The following is a 22260-nucleotide window of genomic DNA, read 5'->3' on the forward strand; positions in this document are numbered from 1 at the left end:
ATTGAGAGACGGAAAGGGTTCTTTATCGCCTCAGATCTTGAGGCTTTTAGACGCATCTGCTCAAACCAAGAGCCATAATCCCAGAAAACTACCTCTTCATTCATTGTGTTACTTGGGATCATTGGATCCACACGTCTGGATAGTGGATGTGGAGAGGATGTTTCCACCTGTGGGAGAGTCTAGGACTAGGGGTCACAGCCTCAGAATTAAAGGACGTTATTTTAGGAGATGAGGAGGAATTTATTTAGTCAGGGGGTGGTGAATCTGTGGAATTAATTGCCACATAATTCTTCCGCCATTGTGGAGGCCAAGTCAATGGATATTTTTAAGGCAGAGATCGATAGATGCTAGATTAGTACGGGTGTCAGGGGTTACGGGGTGAAGCGGGAAAGATAGATCAGCCATGATTGAGCGGTGGAAATAGACGTGAATGACCGATTCTGCTCCGATCACTTATGATCCGACCCCTCCGATGCGAAACTATGTGGAGCCAAAACATTCCACCGTACCGACCGAGGGTCTCATTGACCTCAAGTCTGAAGTTCAGAGTTCGGGAAAAAGTAGACGGCGACACATTCTCAGCACAAAGGCAAGTTCCCATTATCGTCACTTCACACAAGTTTGTTTTTGTTGCAAAATACATAAATGTTTTTTTTTCCTTAACTAGTGCTAATAAAGTCACGCTACGCAAGTGAGAGGGTGGTGGGTGTGGGGGGGGGTTTGGGATGAAACCGAGAAAGAGAAGGAATGAGTGCGTGGAATTCAACAATTGGCTGGATACTGTATTCTCCTCAAACTATGCACATAGACTATACTGAACCGACAAACACCATTTTCACGCAACGTTGCTTTACCAGAGCAACACACACTGAAATGTCACGGGGAGGTGTGGGATATCACAGCAGAAATGAAAGCTCCTATTGATACTAAAGACCACAGCCGGTGAACTCTTCCACGCCAACAGTTAAAAGCGGTCATCTATTCCGAGTGCACTCTCGCTAGAAACGTGTCAAAAAAGGTAGCTGGCCACCGCGATGATCAGCCACGATCACATTGAATGGCGGTGCTGGCTTGAAGGGCCGAATGGCCTACTCCCGCGCCTATATATATATATATTGTCTATTGTCCGTCTCGGACATCTGAAGCCCTGAATTCGCTTCTTTTCGCGAGACGCAGTTCTTTTCGTTTGTTGCTTTTCCGCACATGAAACACAAAAAAGATCCCTGGATCCCCGACTCCCCTGTACACAGCGGGCCTGCCATTTGGTTTCGTCAGGTTCGCAGTTTTGTGAATAAATATTATCCATCTTCGACGCCACCTGAAGTAGGTGTTTAAAAATGAGGCGACGCGGGAACGGGGCCTTGTCTTGCCTTGCCTTGCCTTTCCTCCTGCTCTCCCGCGTTGAGCCGCTCGAGCCTCGGTTCCTCTTAAGCCGGGGAGATCCCCCTCACCACCACCCCTGACGTTTTCCCCCTCACGCAAAAGAAAGAGAACGGGGAAATAAACATTGGACTGGGACGGTGCCGTGCTCCGAGATGCAAAAATACGCGGCAGCGGTGGCAGCGGCGGCGTCAGGTCACCCGTGACCTCTGCTTTCCCCTTTGACCCTTTGCCATGTGGTCGTCAGTGTCATGTGATCTTGAGGATGTCAGGTGACCGAGAGCGAGGGGCAGCTTCCTGTTCTACAAGGCGGACACTTTGACAATATTGCAGCTGGCGGTGTTCATGCTACTGCTGGACTGGTTGGGGACGGGAGGTCGTACGTCCCCCTCGCCCCTCATGCCGGGAGGCGTGGGGATGCTGATTATCGCCGTGGTGATCTGCGAGCTCTTGCAGTTGATTCTCATTCCCTCCTCCGACTTGTCATTCAGGCTGGAACGACTGCAACAAAAGAGAAAAAAAAAAGACTCAAGTCATCATGCGTTGCCCAATTTCTGGCTTTAGAACTTTTTATCAATAACTGCCGTCGCGACATCAACCGCCTCAACTTCTCCACTCCCCTGTCTCACTCCAATCTCTCACCACATGAACGTTCTGCCATCGACTCACTCCGCAACAACCCAGATTTGGTTATCAAACCCGCTGACAGAGGGGAGGCCTTTGCCGTGGTCGGCTCCGGATTGTGGCCGATTGCCTCTACAAAGCTGAGGCCCCTTCTCACGCTGTTTTTAAATCACTCTCGGACATATCCTCCTCCTAGACCAGTGAGGTGTTGAATTGTTTATTAACTTTATTTGCCCGTTGTTCGTACCATGACCCCACTGACGATGTAACCAGGCCACCATCTCCATGATGTCTTGCTTGTTTTCATCACCAGCACTTGGTCAGCACTTTTTTAAGGTGCTTAACAAATAAAGTTATTATTATTATTAGATATGCGTTGCCCACATAATGCCTTTATGAATATAGGAGCAGGGAGGTTCTACTGCAGTTGTACAGGGTCTTGGTGAGACCACACCTGGAGTATTGCGTATAGTTTTGGTCTCCTAATCTGAGGAAAGACATTCTTGCCATAGAGGGAGTACCAAGAAGGTTCACCAGACTGATTCCTGGGATGTCAGGACTTTCATATGAAGAAAGACTGGATAGACTCGGCTTGTACTCGCTAGAATTTAGAAGATTGAGGGGGGATCTTATAGAAACTTACAAAATTCTTAAGAGGTTGGAAAGGCTAGATGCAGGAAGCTTATTCCCGATGTTGGGGAAGTCCAGAACTAGGGGTCACAGTTTAAGGATAAGAGGGAAGTCTTTTAGGACCGAGATGAGAAAATCATTTTTTACACAGAGAGTGGTGAATCTGTGGAATTCTCTGCCGCAGAAGGTAGTTGAGGCCAGTTCATTGGCTATATTTAAAAGGGAGTTAGATGTGGCCCTTGTGGCTAAAGGGATCAGGGGGTATTGAGAGAAGGCAGGAACAGGATACTGAGTTGGATGATCAGCCATGATCATATTGAATGGCGGTGCAGGCTCGAAGGGCCGAATGGCCTACTCCTGCACCTATTTTCTATGTTTCTATGTTTATCATGGGAAGATTGGAAAATGGAGATGGCTCTTCATTTCCAAGCTTTTGTGAACCCATTCAATCAATTCATTGGATTGGAGTTGAGAACATAGACTAGTAACTCAGCGGGGCAGGCAACATCTCTGGAGAGAAGGAATGGGTTACGTTTCGGGTCGCGACCCTTTTTCAGACACAGTCTTCACACATTCTGAAGAAGGGTCTCGACTCTAAACGTAACTCATTCATTTTCTCCAGAGATGCTGCCTGTACCACTGAGTTACTCCACCATTTTGTATCCAACCCTCAAGGAAACTCTACTTTTCTAATAGTTTGAACTTCAATGACAGTTTCGAAACAAAGAACTACAGCTGCCAGCTTACGAAAGAAGACACAGACTGCTGGAGTAATGCAGCAGGTCAGGCAGCATCTCAGGAGAACATGGATAGGCAACGTTTCAGACTGAAGAAGGGTCCCGATCCGAAACATCGCCTATCCTTGTTCTCCAGAAATGTTGCCTGGCCCGCTAAACTACTTCAGAAAACAAGTCTTCTGAAGGATAATTCATCCTCTACACATGTCCTTACTCTCCCACTCCTAGCCAAGGGCATATTTTATGCAGAGTGCAACACTAACCCTAGGTTTATTCTATCCTTCTCAATCCTTCTCACCAAACCACTATCAATAGCACTAGTGCTAGAAGTCAGAAGTTAATACCTGTACAAAATAATGTATGTCTGCAGTTCTGGTGGCCTGGAGTGTTCACTCTGTTTAACTCCTCACTTCACCTCCTGAGTATTTTTGCCATTTTCTCTTTTAACTTTAGACTTTACGTTAGAGATACAGCGTGGAAACAAGTCCAGCGAGTCCGTGCCGACCAGCGATCACCCCGCAAACTAGCGCTAACTAACGCACGAGGGACAATTTACAATTTACAGAAGTCAATTGAACTACAATTTGTGGAAGTGTGGGAGGAAATCGGAGCTCCCGAAGAAAACTCACGCAGTCCCGTGAAGAACGTACAAACTCCGTACAGACAGCGCCCGTAGTCAGTATTGAACCAGGGTCTCTGGTGCCCTCACTTTCCTTCCTAAAATCCCTTGTCCTCAAGTTGAAAACTGCAGGCCCTGGAATTGTTTTGGGTAAGTGCGTTTCAAATCCCCATCATTCTTTGCATGAGAAAATGGCTTCCTGATTTCCCACCTGAATTGCCTAACTCTTCGCCGAAGAATATATCGGATTTGGAGGCCAATATATATATATGGCTAAAAATGACAGGTATTCAAACTGAGGAAAATATCCTGGCCTGAAGCGTTACTGCTTATTCTCTCCACAGATGCTGCCTGACCTGCTGAGTTACTCCAGCACTTTGTGTTTGCTCCTGATTTCAAGGACGTTTGTGTGTGTGTGTGTGTGTGCATGTGTGTGTATGCGTGCGTGTGCGTGTGTGTGTGCGTGTGCGTGCGTGTGCGTGTGTGTGCGTGTGTGCATGTGTGTGTGTGTGTGTGCGGGTGCGTTCATGTGCGTGTGAGTGTGAGTGCGTGTGCGTGCGTGTGTGTGTGCGTGTGTGTGTGTGCTTCCATTTGGAAAGCTTTTAAAATCAATCACTCAGTGTTAGTGCTGTCTTTGAGTAATAAAACCGTGGTCAATACTGCAATCACTCTGTGTAAAGTGTAACCTAGTTTGTAATGATAGAGGCATAAAGCATTTATGCTTTATAACTTCAATAAGTGCCAAAGGTATATTCCGTTATTCGAAGAAAAACAAGGGCCTTGACCCGGAACATCAGCTGGCTGGTGTTTCGGGTCAAGACCTTTCTTCAGACTGAGACACCACGCTGAACACCTAAACCTTCCCGATCTCCTGGTTGCTAAACACTTTAACTCCTCCTCCCAATCCCACATTGACCTTTCTGTCCTAGGCCTCCTCCATTGTCAGAGTGAAGCCCAGCGCAAATTGGAGGAACAGCACCTCATATTTGCCTTGGGCAGCTTACCCCCCAGCGGTATGAACATTGACTTCTCTAACTTCAAGTAACCCTTGCTTTCCCTCTCTCTCCATCCCTCTGCCTGCCCAGTTCTCTGACCTGTCTGACTCCCTGATTTCATTTTATCCCTGTTTGCTTCGTTGTCACCTTCTCCTAGCTAACAATGATCTATTCTACATTTTCCTTGATTTCTCAACTCTTTTGATGTCTCATTTTCGCACCTTACACTTCCTTATCTCTGTGTCTCCCTCTCCCCTGACTCTTGGTCTGAAGAAGGATTTCCACCTAAAACGTCACCCATTCCTTCTGTCCAGAGATGCTGCCTGTCCCGCTGAGTTACTCCAGCATTTTGTGTCTACTGTGTAAACAAGCATCTGCAGTTCCTCCCTACACAAGGAAATCTGACATATTGACCAAAACGTATCCCTCAATCACTGTCTCCAAAAGACAAGATGCTCATTTATTTAATTGTCTTGGAAGGAACTGCAGATGCTGGTTTACACCGTAGACACAAAATGCTGGAGTAACTTAGCGGGACAGCATTTTGTGTCTATCTTCCAACTATTACTTACCAGGCTTTGTCTCTTTCCCACCCCTCTTCCAGCTTTCTTTCTCCCTCCTACAGTCAGTCTGAAGACAGATCCTGGGTCATAAGGTCATATGAGATAGGAGCAGAATTAGGCCATTCGGCCCATCAAGTCTACTCCGCTATTCAATCTTGGCTGATCTATCTCTTTCCTCCTAACCCCATTCTCTTGCCTTCTCCCCATAACCTCTGACACCGTACTAATCAAGAATCTATCTATCTCTGTCTTAAAAATATCCATTGACTTGGCCTCCACAGCCATAAGTCACAAAGAATTCCATAGATTCACCACCCTCTGACTAAAGAAATTCCTCCTCATCTCCTTCCTAAAGGAACGTCCTTTAATTCTGAGGTTATGACCTCTAGTCCTACACTCTCCCACTAGTGGAGACATCCTCTCCACATCCACTCTATCCAAGCCTTTCAGTATTTGGTGAGTTTCAATGCGACCCCACTTCATTCTTCTAAACTCCAGCGAGTACAGGCCCAGTGCCATCAAACGCTCATCATGGGTTAACCCACTCATAGAAAGATAGAAAATAGGTGCAGGAGTAGGCCATTCGGCCCTTTGAGCCTGAACCGCCATTCAATATGATCATGGCTGATCATCCAACTCAGTATCCTGTACCTGCCTTCTCTCCATACCCCCTAATCCCTTAAGGGCCAAATCTAACTCCCTCTTAAATATAGCCTCAACTACTTTCTGTGGCAGAGAGTTCCAGAGATTCACCACACTCTCTGTGTGAAAAATGTTTTTCTCATCTCAGTCCTAAAGGATTTCCACTTTATCCTTAAACTGTGACCCCTTGTTCTGGACTTCCCCAACATCGGGAACAATCTTCCTGCATCTAGCCTGTCCAACCCCTTAAGAATTTTGTAAGTTTCTATAAGATCCCCCCTCAATCTCCTAAATTCTAGCGAGTACAAGCCGAGTCTATCCAGTCTTTCTTCATATGAAAGTCCTGACATCCCAGGAATCAGTCTGGTGAACCTTCTCTGTACTCCCTCTATGGCAATATTCTCTCATTCCTGGGATCATTCTTGTAAACCTCCTCTGGACCCTCGCCAGTGCCAGCACATCTTTCCTCAGCTATGGTGCCCAAACATTGATAGGTGGAAACATTGTCGATCCATGTTCTCACAGAGATACTGCCTGACCCGCTGAATTATTCCAGCAATTTGTGTCTTGTGCCTTTCAATGGTTCTGTTCTGCCTTCTGCAACATCCTCAGTAATTACAATTTTTAAGGGTGTCATTTTAGTGATATTTTTTTCAGACCAATTAAACAGCATTGGTATTTATCCATATTTCACATCTTGCTGTCAATATTAAAGCAATCGTTAATGACTTGGTTATAATGGTCTTGAAAAATGCATGGACTTATCCATTATACCAAAAACAGCAATGTGGAGGGAAAGGTCTTCTGAACAATATGCCACTTAAGGTATTGGCCACTTCCTCATTAAGAAAACGACTTTCTGTGATCAATGAGCATCAGATATCAAGTTTTAGTTTGGGTTTTAGTCCAGAGATACAGCTCTTTTTATACTGCCTCCACTATTACTTTAGTTTAGAGGAACTAGCTTTTTGGCACACTGAGTCTGCATCGACCAGCGATCCCCTCACAATAACACTATCCCACACATACTAGAGACAATTCACACTTATACCTATTAACCTACAAACCTGTATGTCTTTGGAGTGTGGGAGGAAAGATCTCGGAGAAAACCCACGCGGTCACGGGGAGAAGGTACAAACTCCGTACCGATGGCACACATAGACGGGATCGAACCCGGGTTTGTGGCGCTGCAAGGCAGCAACTCTACCGCTGCGCCACCGTGCCGCCCTTACATTATAATATTCTTTCATTATAATCGTTGCACTCTTATTCATTCACTTTTGGAAGCTGCTTTTGAATTTGCTTCTACCAGTCCTAAGAGACAGAGAGTCTTCCAGCATAGAAACACGCCCTTCAGCTCAACTCGTCCATGCCGACCAAGATGTCTATCCAAGCTTGTCCAATACTGAGGCATGATTGTGCTTATGTACAGTATGATTTTGCTGAATTGAATGTAAAACAAAGAATTTCACTGTATTTTTAGTGTAGTTTAGAGGTACAGCATGGAAACAGGCCCTTCAGCCCACCGAGTCCATGCTGCCCACCGATCACCCATTTGCATTGTTTCTATGTTATCCGGATTTGTCATCCACTCTCTACAAAGGAGGGGACATTTTTACAAGAGGCCATTTAACCTAAGAACCCGCTCGAGTTTGGGATGTGGGAGGAAACCGGTGCACCCGCAGGAATCCCATGCAGTCACGTGGAGAGCGTGCACACTCCACACAGGCAGCACCCGTGGTCAGGATTGAACCTGGGTCTCTGGCAATGTGAGGCAGTACCTCCACCTGCTGCGCCACTGCTGCGTTTAAAGGTGTCACTGAACACCTGGGCTGTGTTTATTTTTGTTTTGCTTAGATTGCTGATGTCAAAACTGCATGGGCTAGGTGATATATTGCAGAGCAGTGATTATATGGAATCCCTTGAGTGAAACTATTCATATGCCCGGGGAAAACGAATCAGATCAGCTCACCAGATCTTACAACACAGCAGAATGGTACCTGGAATATTTTTTCCTGTACTGGCATTTTCTAAGAGCCATCCATTAATCTCACACCATCTTTCGCCCCAGAGAACTGCTTTCTCTTCAAATATTCATCTCATTCCCTTTTGGAAGTAGCTTTTGAATTTACTTCTTAGAGTCAAAGAGTGTAAGAATAAGGGGTAGGCCATTTAGGAATGAGATCAGGAAAAACCTTTTCACCCACAGAGTTATGAACCTACGGAATTCTCTGCCACAGAAGGCAATGGAGGCCAATTCACTGGATGTTTTCAAGAGAGTGTTGGATATACCTCTTAGGGCTAACGGAATCAAGAGATATGGGGAGAAAGCAGGAATGGGGTACTGATCTTGGATGATCAGCCATGCCTATCTCACCAGGGACTAACTCTACTGAACGTTTTTCCTTCCATTATTTATTATGTAAAAGAATATGTGTGTTATGATTGTGTATATAATTTGTTTGGTTGTTTTGTTGTTTGTCTTTTGCACAAAAGCCCGCGAGCATTGCCACTTTCATTTCGCTGCACATCTTGTATGTGTATGTGACAAATAAACTTGACTTGACTTGACTTGATCATATTGAATGGTGGTGCTGGCTCAAAGGGCCGAATGGCCTACTCCTGCACCTATTTCTATGTTTCCACCTGTGTTGCCACTCTCTAACTATGTATGTGCACACTTAGGTCTCTCTGTTCTGCAACACTGCAGGGGCCTCTCATTTACTGTGTAAGTCCTGCCCTGGCTTAACTTGCTAAAATACAACACCTCCCACACAAATTAGTTTAGTTCCAGATGAGAGTTGGTTGTGACATCATGTACGGCACAGACATTGTGGGCCGAAGGGCCTGTTCTTGTGCTATACTGTTCCACGTGGAAACAAGGAACTGCTGTTGTTGGTTTACAAAAAAAGGACACAAAGTGCTGGAGTAACTCAGCGGGTCAGGCAAGGTCCCTGGAGAAGATGGACCTTGGTGATAGGTGATATCTCAGGGTGGGATCGTCCTTCAGACTGATTCAGAAACAACAATCTTTGTTAAGGCCTCCTGCAGTGTCTCTTAATAACCTGGAATAAACTCCCTCGTGTCTGAGCGATTTGTCTATCTTCAATTCTTCAGTTCTTCCTGTTTCTAACATCGGTATAAAAAGCTTTGGGATTTTCTTTAATCGGTCCGAAGAAGGGTCCCGACCTGAAATGTCACCTATCCATGCCCTCCAGAGATGCTGCCTGACTCGCTGAGTTACTCCAGCAGTTTGTGTCCTGTACCTTCCTAAGTTCTATGTATATCTATACAAAGACCACCTCGTCCCCATCACAGATTCCTTTCTCATCTGGCTGTATAAAAGTTGCTGTGTTACATAGAAACATACAAAATATAGGTGCAGGAATAGGACATTCGGCCCTTCAATGTGATCCTGGCCTATCATCCAAAATCAGTACCCCGTTCCTGCTTTCTCCCCAATTAGCTTGATTCCGTTAGCCCTGAGAGCTATTTTGTATCTAATTCGCTCTTGAATACCTCAGTGTTCTGATATTTAATTAAGAAAAATGGACGGTCACGGTGGCGCAGCGGTAGAGTTGCTGCCTTACAGCGAATGCAGCGCCGGAGACCCGGTTTCGATCCCGATTACGGGTGCTGTCTGTACGGAGTTTGTACGTTCTTCCCGAGACCTGCGTTTGATTTTCCCCAAGATCTTCGGTTTCCTCCCACACTCCAAAGACGTAAAGGTTTGTAGGTTAATTGGCTTGGTAAATGTAAAAAATAATCTATAGTGGATGTAGGATAGTATTAATGTGCAGGATTGCTGGCCGGTACAGACCCGGTGGGCTGAAGGGCCTGTTTCCGGGCTGTATCTCTAAAACTAAAAACTAAAACTAAAATGACAAAATGATTTAAAAATCTCAATGTCGCCCCTCTTCAACTCTAACCTGGATAATTCCATCAGACTTTACTTTAGAGAGACTTTACTAAGGGAGCTCCGGTTTCCTCCCACACTTCAAAGACGTACAGGTTTGTAGATTAATTGGCTTGCTAAAAATGGAAATTGTCCATAGTGAGCAGATAGCATTAGTGTGTGGGGATCGCTGGTCGGCGCGGACTCGGTGGGCCGCCGGGCCTGTTTCTGCGCTGTATCTCTCAACTAAACTTAACCAATCTCGGTGAAAACCCATGCAGGTCACGGGGAGAACGTATAAACTCCATACAGACAACCCCCTTTAGCTGGGATCGAACCCGGGCCTCTGGCGCTGTGAGGCAGCAACTCTACCGCTGCGCCACCGTGCCGCACGACTTTGCTGTGTACCTTCATCTTTAGCAGGAATTAGGGTGGCATGGCGGTACAACCCTAGGGTTGCTGCCTTGCAGCGCTAGAGACCCAGGCTCGATCCTGACTACGGGTGCTGCCTTCTAACTGTGGAGTGGAGCAACAATGCCATGCACTGAGGCATCGAAACATGGAAACATAGGTGCAGGAGTAGGCCATTCGGCCCTTTGAACCATCATCGCCATTCAATATGATCATGGCTGATCATCCAGAATCAGTATCCCGTTCCTGCTTACTATCCATATCCCTTGATTCCGTTAGCCCCAAGAGGTATATCCAACTAAAAGAGCTCTATCCAACTCTCTCTTGAAAACATCCAGTGAATTGGCCTCCACTGTCTTCTGTGGAAGAGAATTCCACAGATTCACAACTCTGTGGGTGAAAACGTTTTTCCTCATCTCAGTCCTAAATGGCCTACCCCTTATTCTTAAACTGCGACCCCTGGTCCTGGACTCCCCCCAACATCGGGAACATTTATTTCTCTCGAACATATTGCCAGGCGTTACCTGGTGTTGAAGGATATCTGTTCCCCGCACTGGATGTGAATGGTGCTGAGCTCCTGCATGCTTCTCAGGTTGGCAGCCGACATGCTGGAGTTGGGCAGGTGGCTGGACTTCTTGTTGCTGCGGCGGGAGCAGCAGGTGCTGGCCGTCCCCGAGCCAGAGGAGAGCGACGGGCTGTGGGTGGACGGGCAGTTCTGCATCGAGCCCTCCAGGCAGTTCTGCTCGAAGGCCGGCTCATCGGGGAACTCGTGGTTCTGCCGAAGATTGAGACACAAAAAAGCTGGAGAGACTCAGTGGGTACAGGCAGCATCTTTAATTATACTTTCCTGGACTTTATCTTGCACTAAACATTATTCCCTTTATACTGTATCTTTACACTGTGGACGGCTCGACTGTAATCATGTACTGTTTAGTATTTTCGCTGACTGGATAGTATGCAACAAAAGGCTTTTTACTGGACCTCGGTACACGTGACAATAATTTAAAAATAAACTAAAGTAAACAACGGAACGAAACAATACAAAACTAAACTGAACTAAACTACTGTACAAGGAAAAGTTTAATTCTGTAAGTTCTTAAATCTGAATCTCTGCCTTCCAATCCTTCTTTTAGAGCTAACATTTTCTTTTTTTATTTGCACTAGCAAAGTCCTTCATGACTGACTAATTCTTCACCTCCTCTATAAACTCAGGCACAGGGAGTAGTTTAGGTGGGACAATTTGGTCGGCATGGACTAGTTGGGCCAAGGGGGCTGTTTCTGTGCCGCATGGCTCTGTGCCTCTCGTTTAGTTTAGTTAAGACGGTTTATTATCACTTGTACCGAGGTACAGAGAAAAGCCTTTGTTGCGTGTTCACCAGTCAGCGGAAAGACAATACATGATTACAATCGAGCCATTTACAGTGTATAGGTAGATACATGATAAGGGAATAACGTTTAGTACAATGTCCGATCAAGGATGGGCCTTGGGTCACCAGTGAGGTAGATAGTAGTTCTGCACTGCTCTCTGGTTGTGGTAACTGCCTGACAACAGCTGGGAAGAAACTGTCCCTGAATCTGGAAGTGTGTATCTCTATGACTCTACGATGAAATCTCCATTTAAGTCTCTCTGGTCTAAACTGAGCGTCTACTTCAGTTGGTACACAAAATGCTGGAGAAACTCAGTGGGTGCAGCAGCATCTATGGAGCGAAGGAAATAGGCAACGTTTCGGGCCGAAACCCTTCCTCAGCCTGAAACCCTTTCTCTACTTCAGTTAATTCGACAAAGCTGCTCAGTATTCTTATGAATGCTGATAACTTCCTTATTAAATGCAACATGGAAAGAATTCAATTACACTGAAAACCAGAACTAGGATGTTTGCCGAGAGAATTCAGCACTGGTCTACCCTCGTTGGTAATGATGAGATTCAAAGGCACTTCCAGCAGAGAGCACCTCTTGAAGTCGACAATTATTTCAGACAATCTGGAGGCTGCAAGTCAACAGCATCTGCTGTATACTTCTTGCTCTTGATCTTCAAGAATGAAAGTAATAGAAGTTACTTTGGTGTAGTTGCAATATCCCCCTGATGTTTGAGCTCCCTGTGTAACGCTGTGTGTTATGTGACCATTATTGGTTTAGATTAGTTTAGTTTAGTCGGCCCAACGAACCCGCGCCGACCAGTGATCCCCGCTACACATAACACCACCCTACACACACTAGGGACAATTGTACATTTACACCAAGCCAATTAACCTGCAAACCTGCACGTCTTTGGAGTGTGGGAGGAAAACGAAGATCTCGGAGAAAACCCGCTCAGGTCACGGGGAGAACGCACAAGCTCCGCATAGACAAGTAGGACTGAACCCGGGTCTCTGTCGCTGTAAGTGCTGTAAGGCAGCAACTCTACAGCTGCACCACTGTGCTGCCCTATTAAAGTGTGGTTGTCTTGGGAATGATTGATGCTGCCGTACTGTTCCTCTCCCTGATCACACACTTTCGCCTGGTGAACACAGTGAAGAACCTCGCCAGAAAACTTCAGTCTCCAGGTGATGAGAGTTGGGTTCACAGTGAGGTGAATGAGGCGTGCTGTACTGTAATGGTCGGGATTAAGTGTGGAGTGCCATTGGGTGGAGTGCCATTGAGTATGGTGTTGGGGTTGTTGGTGATGGAGTGGAGTGGCTTAAGGTGTGCTAACTGCTGGAGGAGCTCAGAGGTTCAGGCAGCATCTGTTGGGGGCAATGTTGGGTGATATAGTGTGGAAACAGGCCCTTCAACCCAACCTGCCCACACTGGCCACCATGTCCCATCTACACTAGTCCCACCTGCCTGCATTTGGCCCATATCCCTCTAAACCTGTCCTATCCATGTACCTGTCCAAATGATTCTTATGGCCCTGTCCCACGGTACGAGTTCATTCCAAGAGCTCTCCCGAGTTTGCCCTGATTCGAACTCGGAGATTTACGGTAATGGCCGCTCGTCGGTACACGGGGCTCTCGTGGACATTTTTCAACATGTTGAAAAATCTTCGCGAGTCTTCCCGAGCTTACCTGCCGTTAGCGAGTCTTCCCGAGTACCTGCCGTTAGCGTTACGAGCCGCTAAGAGACGTCCCCAAACGCCGACGTACCCGCTACGTTCATTCTCCGTGCTTAGCACGAGTTAGATTTTTTTTAAACTCGGGAGAGCTCTTGGAATGAACTCGTACCATGGGACAGGGCCATTAAACGTTGTGATAGTACCTGCCTCAATGACCTCCTAGGGCAACCCGTCCCATTTACCCTCCAAACACCGACTCCTCAGGTTCCTATTAAATCTTCCCCCCTCCCCTCACCTTAAACCAATGTCCTCTGATTCTTGATTCCCCTAAGACTCTGTGCGGCTACCTGGTCGATTCCTCACATGGTTTTATACACAGATTTTTCAGCTATCTCTCCTTGAATCCCATAGGATCTAACCTTCAATGCAGAACCTGAATCAAAGTAGAAACGTTAGCCGTTTGGATGAAATGTGTTACCTGAAGAAAAGTTAAAAGTTGCAATAGACTATAGACATTTTTATCAATGTGTTTAGCCGATGATTTCAAGTATTTATCACTCCCTAAAGACCTGTTCCTTATTATGTATTTTAAATGTTCTTTTGGTAATTCATTTGATTTGTAATAATATATCCCTTTAAGGGTACTGAACAAAATTACCAAAATAATCAGGAGAGAGATGAGAGTATTTTATAATGTAACGATTTAATGAGCTGAAAAGAATTGGCAGTGGCCTGTATTGCATCAACTCACAGGAGGTACCTGCGAGGGTGTATACCTTGAGATTTACACAGACTGACAGTAAGCTGGTGTGAAAGGAGTGATAGACAATGGGCCCTTTGTTACTCTGCTCCACTTGGTGAAGGCTTGTGGTTCCCAATTCATTTAAATGGAGATATTTGCCCAGTGGTCCAAGAACACTGGCGGAACTGGTAGAGCTACTGCCTCTCGGCGCCAGAGAGGCCCGGGTTCCATCCTGACCTTGGGTGCTGCCTATGCGCAGTTTGCACGTGTAGTTTAGAGATACAGCGTGGAAACGGGGCGTCGGCACACCGAGTCCGCGCCGACCAGCGATCCCCGCACACTAGCACCCCCATCCGACAGACGGGACAATTTTCAATTTTTACCAAAGCCAAGTTAACCTACAAGCCTGGACGTCTCTTTGGTGTGTGGGAGGAAACCGGAGCACCCGGGGAAAACCCACGTGGTCGCAGGGAGAACGTACGAACTACATGCTGTCAGCACCCGTGGTCAGGATCGAATCCGGGTCTCTGGCACCGTAAGGCAACAACTCTACCGCAGCGCCACCTCATGTTCTTAATAGCCTCGCTGGGACCGTGAGGATTTCCTCTGGGTGCTCCAGTTTCCACCCACATCTCAAAGACATGTGTGTTTGTAGGTGCATTGGCCTCTGTAAATTGTAATGTGTAGGGAGTGGATGAGAATGTGGGATAACATAGAACTAGCGGATAGAAAGAAGGGACTGCAGATGCTGGTTCACATCAAAGATGGATACAAAGTGCTGGACTACCTCAGCGGGTGAGGCAGCATCTGCAGCTCCTCATGTTGCAGCTTTATGGTGCTTTGATTAGGCTGCATTTGGAGTATTGTGTGAGGTTCCAGTTGCCCCATTATAGGAAGGATGTGGAGAGTTGGTGAAAAGATTTACTGGACTATTGTCTGGATTAGAGGGCATTAGTGATAAGGAGAGGTTGGACAAACTTGGATTGCAGTCTCTAATGCTTTGGAGGCTGAGGGGAGACCTGATGGAAGTATATCGGTCATAAGGTCATATGGTAATGTGATAGTAGAAGAATTAGGCCATTCAGCCCATCAAGTCTACTCCGCCATTTAATCATGGCTTATCTTTCTCTCTCTCCGAACCCCATTCTCCTGCCTTCTTCCCATAACCTCTGACACCTGCACAAATCAAAAATCCATCTATCTCTGCCTCAAAAATATCCACTGACTTGGCCTCCACAGCCTTCTGTGTGGCAAAGTATTCCACAGATTCACCACCCTCTGACTAAAGAAATTTCTCCTCATCTCCTTCTTAAAATAACGTCCTTTAATTCTGAGGCTATGACCTCTAGTCCTGGACTCTCCCACTAGTGGAAACATCCTCTCCTCATCCACTCTATCCAGGCCTTTCAGTATTCGGTACCCTTCATTGAGGTCCTTCTAAACTCCAGCAAGTACAGGCCCAGCGCAGACAAACACCCATCATGGGTTAACCTACTAATTCCTGGGATCATTCTTGTAAAATAAAACAGAGAGAGGCTCTGGTGCCCAAGAGAGAGAAGAAAAGAATCACCTTGGTGGAAGTTGATGTCCGGACAGATAAATGAGGATCGTCTAGCAGGTACGACAATCCCTATGAGACCAACAGAAAAGAAAAAATACGCGTTAACTGTGTAATTTTAAATTCCATGTAATAGTTTAAACATTGTAATTCAAACACAACTGTAGGAAGAGGAAGGAGTGTTATATTTTGCTACCATATTCGATGATCCTACTTTTCATCCTAAGGTTTAGTTTAGTTACTATTATTCCTATTGTCATGTCCACTGAGTTGCAATGAAAAGCTTTTTTGTTGCGTGCTATCCAGTCAGTGGAAAGACTATACATAGTTGGTTTAAGAAAGAACTGCAGATGCTGGAAAAATCGAAGGTAGACATAAATGCTGGAGAAACTCAGCGGGTGGGGCAGCATCTATGGAGCGAAGGAATAGGTGACGTTTCGGGTCGAGACCCTTCAGATTATAATTAGGTCATAAGTTCATATGTTCTAGGAGCAGAATTAGACCATTCAGCCAATCAAGTCTACTCCGCCAATCAATCATGGCTGATCTATCATTCCCTCTCAACCCCATTCCCCTGCCTTCTCCCCATAACCTCTGACACCACTCCAATCAAGCCGTCCACAGTGCAGAGATACAGGATAAAGGGAATAATGTTTAGTGCAAGATAAAGTCCAGTAGAATCTGATTATAGATAGTGTACCTTCGATTCTCCAGCATCTGCAGTTCCTTCTTAAACTCCGATTATAGATAGTCTGGGGTCTCCAATGAGGTCAAAGGTGGGTCAGGACGGCTCTCCAGTTGGTGTTCAGTGGCCTGATAACAGATGGGAAGAAACTATCCCTGAATCTGGAGGTGTGCGTTTTCACACTTCTGTACCTCTTGCCTGAGGGGAGAAGGTAGGCTAGTTTGCATTCTTAGCATCTCCACCAGAGGATCTCACTTAATTTATAAATGCCACAAGGCCAATTTAAAGTTTAGATGTTTGAAACGTCTTCAGCCACGGTGGGCTGAAGGACATGTTCCTGTGCTGGACTGTTCTATGTTTTATGGTTTTTGAATGATTGATTGAAAGAGACAGCATGGAAACAGGCCCTTCAGCCCACCGAGCCCATGGGCTGCATTGCTGCGCAGTGGAAGGGATGCCTCCTTACAGCGCCAGAGATCCAAGGTTCGATCCTGACTACGGGTGCTGTCTGTACGGAGTTTGTACATTCTCCCCGTGACCCATGGGGGTTTTCTCCAGGATCTCCGGTTTCCTCCCACTCTCTAAAGACGTACAGGTTTTGTAGGCTAATTGGCTTGGTATAAATGTAAATTGTTTTTTGTGTGGGATAGTGTTAGTGCACGGGGATCGCAGGTCATCCCTGACTCGATGGGCCAAAGGGCCTGTTTCCTCACTGTATCTCTAAACTAAATCTAGTCCCACTAGTTTTATGTTATCCCACTTTCGCATCCACTCCCTACACACGAGGGGAAATTTACCTACAAACCCACACGTCTTTGGGATGTGGGTGGGAACCGCAGTGCCAGGAGGAAATTCACGTGGTCATGTGGAGAACGTGTAAACTCCACACAAACAGCATCCGAGGTCAGTGATGAAACCGGGTCTCTGGAGCTGTGAAACAGCGGCACTACCAGCTGCCCCGGTGTGCCGCCCACTGTTATGTTCTTCCTTTGTCATCAAAACAACATCTGAAGAAGGGTCTCAAACCCGAAACGTCACCTATTCCTTTTCCCCTGACACGCTGCCTGACCCCGCTGAGATGCTCCAGCATTTTGTGTCTACCTTCAGTGTAAAGCAGCATCTGCAGTTCCTTCCGACACAACAGCACCCCCCCCCCCCCGCATTGCCTGAGCACCAGCAAATTAAAATCTCCCACGACCCCCTAACCCCACCCCCCCCCCCCCCCCCCCCCCCCCAGCCCCAATCATTTTCCCTTAGAAAAGTTATTCCTTTGCTGCTGTGAAGCTGGCATCGAGCTGATAACATGGACAAATTGCTCAATCCACATAGATAGAACTCAAGGCAGATATAAGCTGGCCAATTACAGAGCTGTCGTGCATCTCTGACTCTGTAAAGTGATGGAAAGTGTCATTAACTGCACCACCAAACCACAAAGCCCATCATTAACTTGGTCACCCATACTCCATTTGCATTTTGACAGGATAACCTCATCTCTAGAACTCGCCGCGACCTTGTGCCAGTGAATGCAGAGCGCAGTTTCAGGAATCGCTCCCCTCCATTCCAAGGCACGTTTCAACCATAAGCCGTGACACGTGATGGTATAACTGAGATCAAACAACATCTCTCTGAAGACAGACACAAGATGCAGGAGTAACTCAGCGGGCCAGGTGGCACCTCTGGAGGAAAGGAACAGTTGAGGCTTCAGGCCGGAACCCGTGTGGAGTTTGCACGTTCCCCCCCTGTGCCCGCGTGGGTTTCCTCCGGGGTGCTCCGGTTTCCCTCCCACATCCCAAAGACGTAGGTTAATTGGCATCTGTATATTGCCCCTCATGTGTCGGGAAAGTGGGGCAGCATAGAACTAGTGTGAACGGGTGATCAATGGTCGGCGTGGACATGGTCGGCCAAAGGGCCTGTTTCCATGCTGTAACTCTAAGCTAAGCCAAATTGTGAATCAAAAGGCTTTGACCAAAGTGGGGGGGAATTGTGTTCAGATGCAGATCAGCCACAATCTAGCTGAGGGAGTGTACAGCCATGTACAGTGTTTCTCTGCAAATTTATTAACAGATAAGGGAGGCTTTTAATTTTAATTATCTCGGCATAATGTCAAAATAAATTTCATTGGAGTTTTCATGGAGGGTTTGACATACAAAGTATTTTAGCCCAGTTACCCGACACTTCTTATCTAGCTCCATCTCTTCCAATCCTTCCTCATCCAGCCCCACCAGCAACTTACGTTCCCTTATCCTTCAAGTTCTTTATTGTAAATGCATCCGTTTTAGTTGGTACCACTTTAGACTTTTAGACTTTTAGACATACAGCATGGAAACAGGCCCTTCGGCCCACCTAGTCCACGCCGACCAGCAATCATCCCGTACACCAGCAATATCCGACACACTAGGTAGGGACAATTTACAATTTTACAGAAGGCAGTTCACCGACAAACCTGTGTATTTTGGAATGTGCGAGGAGACTGGAGCACCTGGAGAAAACCCACGTGGTCGCAGTGAGAGGGTGCAAACTCCGCACAGACACCACCCGGAGGTCCGGATCGAACCCGGGTCTCTGGCGCTGTGAGGCAGCAACTCTACTGCTGCGCCCTCGAATGGGACTTCCCTGCTTTTATTTATCTGCCTTTAGAGTATTTCACAAGTTGGTTTTATGTTCCTCGATAATTTGCTTTTCATAATTCTTGGTGACTTTCCCCAGGAGTAAGCCTCCTGTATTTTGGCTGCTGATTGATTGCTTCAGAGGTTTGCAGTCTGCGCTGACCCACTCCGATGCAATTACACGTCCCTCATGTAAGGCTCTGCTACTAAATTACCCTCCCATGCTTTTAAATTGGGCAAGTGGCTTCAACTGCGCTGCATAACCGATATTTTTTAATTACAAGGCCACCTATTTGCAGCGTGCTGGATGCGCCTGTTATTTCAGGTTGTGCCGTGTGTTCAGTGATAGACCCACACTCATTACAGAGCAAATGCCTTTTACACTTAATTACATCTAAGTGGAAACCACTCAAGCATTGCAGGAAATATGAAATGACAAATTTACAAGTACGCTGGAGTCTCGTGTTAGATTCAATAGATTCGGGGGCAATTGTTGAACGCAACATTGTTCAGCGGTGGTCGTGGGCAACTTGTGGTGGGTGCAGTGTAGGTAAATAGAAACTGCAGAATGATTTGTGTTAATGTCTTTCACCACGTTAAGCTCTTCGCACTGCTTCGCCACTATTTGCAGATGTTATTAAAACCGGGGCTGGTACATTGAATTATTGAGGAGACCTTTAGGTGGAGATAGCGATCTCCCCTGAGAATGTTCAGTCCATTTCAGCGAGCCAAACCCATTTCTTCTTTATTACAGAAAATGGATATTAATGCCTTTTTAATCGACAATGAAATTGCACGAACAAAAAACTACCACTAAACAGTGCAGAGGTCACAGCACGATGCTAATTGATATTTCGCATTTGAACTTCTATATCTCATGAAAATACAGGAGGAAGGAATTTCTTTCATCAGAGGGTGGTGCGTCTGAGGAATTCGTTGCTGCAGAAGGCTGTGGGGGCCAAGTCAATGAACATTTTTAAGGTGGAGCTTGATGGGTTTTTGATTAGCACAGGATTCAGGGGTTATGGGGAGAAGGCAGGAGAATGGGATTGAGAGGGAAAGGTAGATCAGCTATGATTGAATGGCGGAGTAGACTCAATGGGCCGAATGGCTTAATTCTGCTCCCGGAACTTATGAAAATAGCATGTGGAGAAAGCATCTGCAAGGACATTATTGTTATTGAGGGAGTGCAGTGTCGGTTCACCAACTTAATTCCCGGGATGGCGGGCCTGACATATGATGACAAAGTGGGTCGACTGGGCTTGTCTTCACTGGAATTCAGAAGGATGAGAGGGATTCTTATAGAAACATATTACAGTAACATTCTGAAAGGATTGGACAGGCTCGATGCAGGAAAAATGGTCCCGATGTTGGGGAAGTCCAGAACCAGTGCTCACAGTTTAAGAATAAGGGGTAAGCCATTTAGGACTGAGATAAGGAAAACGTTTTTCACCCAGAGTGGTGAATCTGTGGAATTCTCTGCCACAGAAGGCAGTGGAGGCCAATTCACTGGACGTTTTCACGAGAGAGTTAGTTTTAGCTCTTAGGTGTAAAGGAATCAAGGGGGGGAAAGCAGGAACGGGGTACTGATTTTGGATGATCAGCCACGATCATATTGAATGGCGGTACTGGCTCAAAGGGCCGAATGGACTACTTCTGCACCTAGGTTTCTTTTTTTTTATGTTTCTAAGGTGCAGGGTCATGGTGGGGTGGTAGCTACATGACCTCAATGCACTTTCCAACACTTCATTCAAAGAAGCATCTTTCATTTGCAGTTGTCAGTGATAGACCCACAAACGGACACATGCTGTCCTCTCCCATTGCACAGGTGGGCACACGCAAGGACATATGTGCCTACGCACACACATGCATGTATGGGCATGCAGAAATATGTTCATAAGTTCATAAGTCCGAGCAGAATTAAACCATTCGGCCCATCAAGTCTACTCCGCCATCCAATCATTGCTGATCTATCTTTCCCGCTCAACCCCATTCTCCTGCATTCTCCCCATGACCCCTGACACTTGTACTAATCGGAAATCTGTCAATGTCCACCCTAAAATATCAATGGACTTGGCCTCCACAGCCGTCTGTGGCAATGAATTCCACAGATTCACCACCCTCTGAGTGAAGAAATGCCGCCTCATCTTCAACTTTCTCTGTACTCCATAGAGGGAGTACAGAGAAGGTTCACCAGACTGATTCCTGGGATGGCAGGACTTTTATATGAAGAAAGACTGGATAGACTCGGCTTGTACACGCTGGAATTCAGAAGATTGGGGGGGGATCTTATAGAAACTTACAAAATTCTTAAGGGGTTGGACAGGCTAGATGCAGGAAGATTATTCCCGATGTTGGGGAAGTCCAGAACTAGGGTTCACAGTTTAAGGATAAGAGGGAAGTCTTTTAGGATTGATATGAGAAAATCATTTTTTACACAGAGAGTGGTGAATCTGTGGAATTCTCTGCCACAGAAGGTAGTTGAGGCCAGTTCATTGGTTATATTTAAGAGGGAGTTAGATGTGGCCCTTGTGGCTAAAGGGATCAGGGGGTGTGGAGAGAGGGCAGGGATGGGATGCTGAGTTGGATGATCAGCCATGATCATATCGAATGGCGGTGCAGGCTCAAAGGGCCGAATGGCCTACTCCTGCACCTATTTTCTATGTTTCTATGTTTCTATCTCTTTTCGAAAAGTACGCCCTTTTATTCTGAGGCTGTGGCCTCTGTACTAGACTCTCCCCCGAGTGGAAACATCCTCTCCACATCCACTCTATCCAGAGAGCTAGTTAGATATAGCTCTAGGGGCTAGTGGAATCAAGGGATATGGGGAGAAGGCAGGCACGGGTTATTGATTGGGGACGATCAGCCATGATCAGAGGAAAACTTTTTTCACACAGAGAGTGGTGAATCTCTGGAATTCTCTGCCGCAGAAGGTAGTTGAGGCCAGTTCATTACTAAATTTAAGAGGGAGTTAGATGTGGCCCTTGTGGCTAAAGGGATCAGGGGGTATGGAGAGAGGGCAGGAACGGGATGCTGAGTTGGATGATCAGCCATGATCATATTGAATGACGGTGCAGGCTCGAAGGGCCGAATGGCCTACTCCTGCACCTATTTTTTCTATGATCACAATGAATGGCGGTG

The 22260-nt window shown here is 46.3% G+C and overlaps 1 protein-coding gene across 1 annotated transcript in view; it reads right to left on the minus strand.

Annotated features, from left to right (window-relative positions):
• Nucleotides 1-1600: 1600 nt before the first annotated feature.
• kcnd3 (potassium voltage-gated channel, Shal-related subfamily, member 3) overlaps nucleotides 1601-22260 on the minus strand; it is a 242681-nt gene continuing 222021 nt past the window's right edge. Inside the window, exons 6-8 of the mRNA XM_055654862.1 lie at nucleotides 15841-15900; nucleotides 11021-11271; nucleotides 1601-1881 (exon numbers count right to left, since the gene is read on the minus strand). Coding sequence (XP_055510837.1) covers nucleotides 1683-1881; nucleotides 11021-11271; nucleotides 15841-15900 — 510 coding nt within the window. The 3' untranslated portion in view covers nucleotides 1601-1682. The remainder of the gene's footprint in view (nucleotides 1882-11020; nucleotides 11272-15840; nucleotides 15901-22260) is intronic.

The sequence above is a fragment of the Leucoraja erinacea genome, chromosome 24 (genome assembly GCF_028641065.1).
Source record: "Leucoraja erinacea ecotype New England chromosome 24, Leri_hhj_1, whole genome shotgun sequence".
Lineage (NCBI taxonomy): Eukaryota > Metazoa > Chordata > Chondrichthyes > Rajiformes > Rajidae > Leucoraja > Leucoraja erinaceus.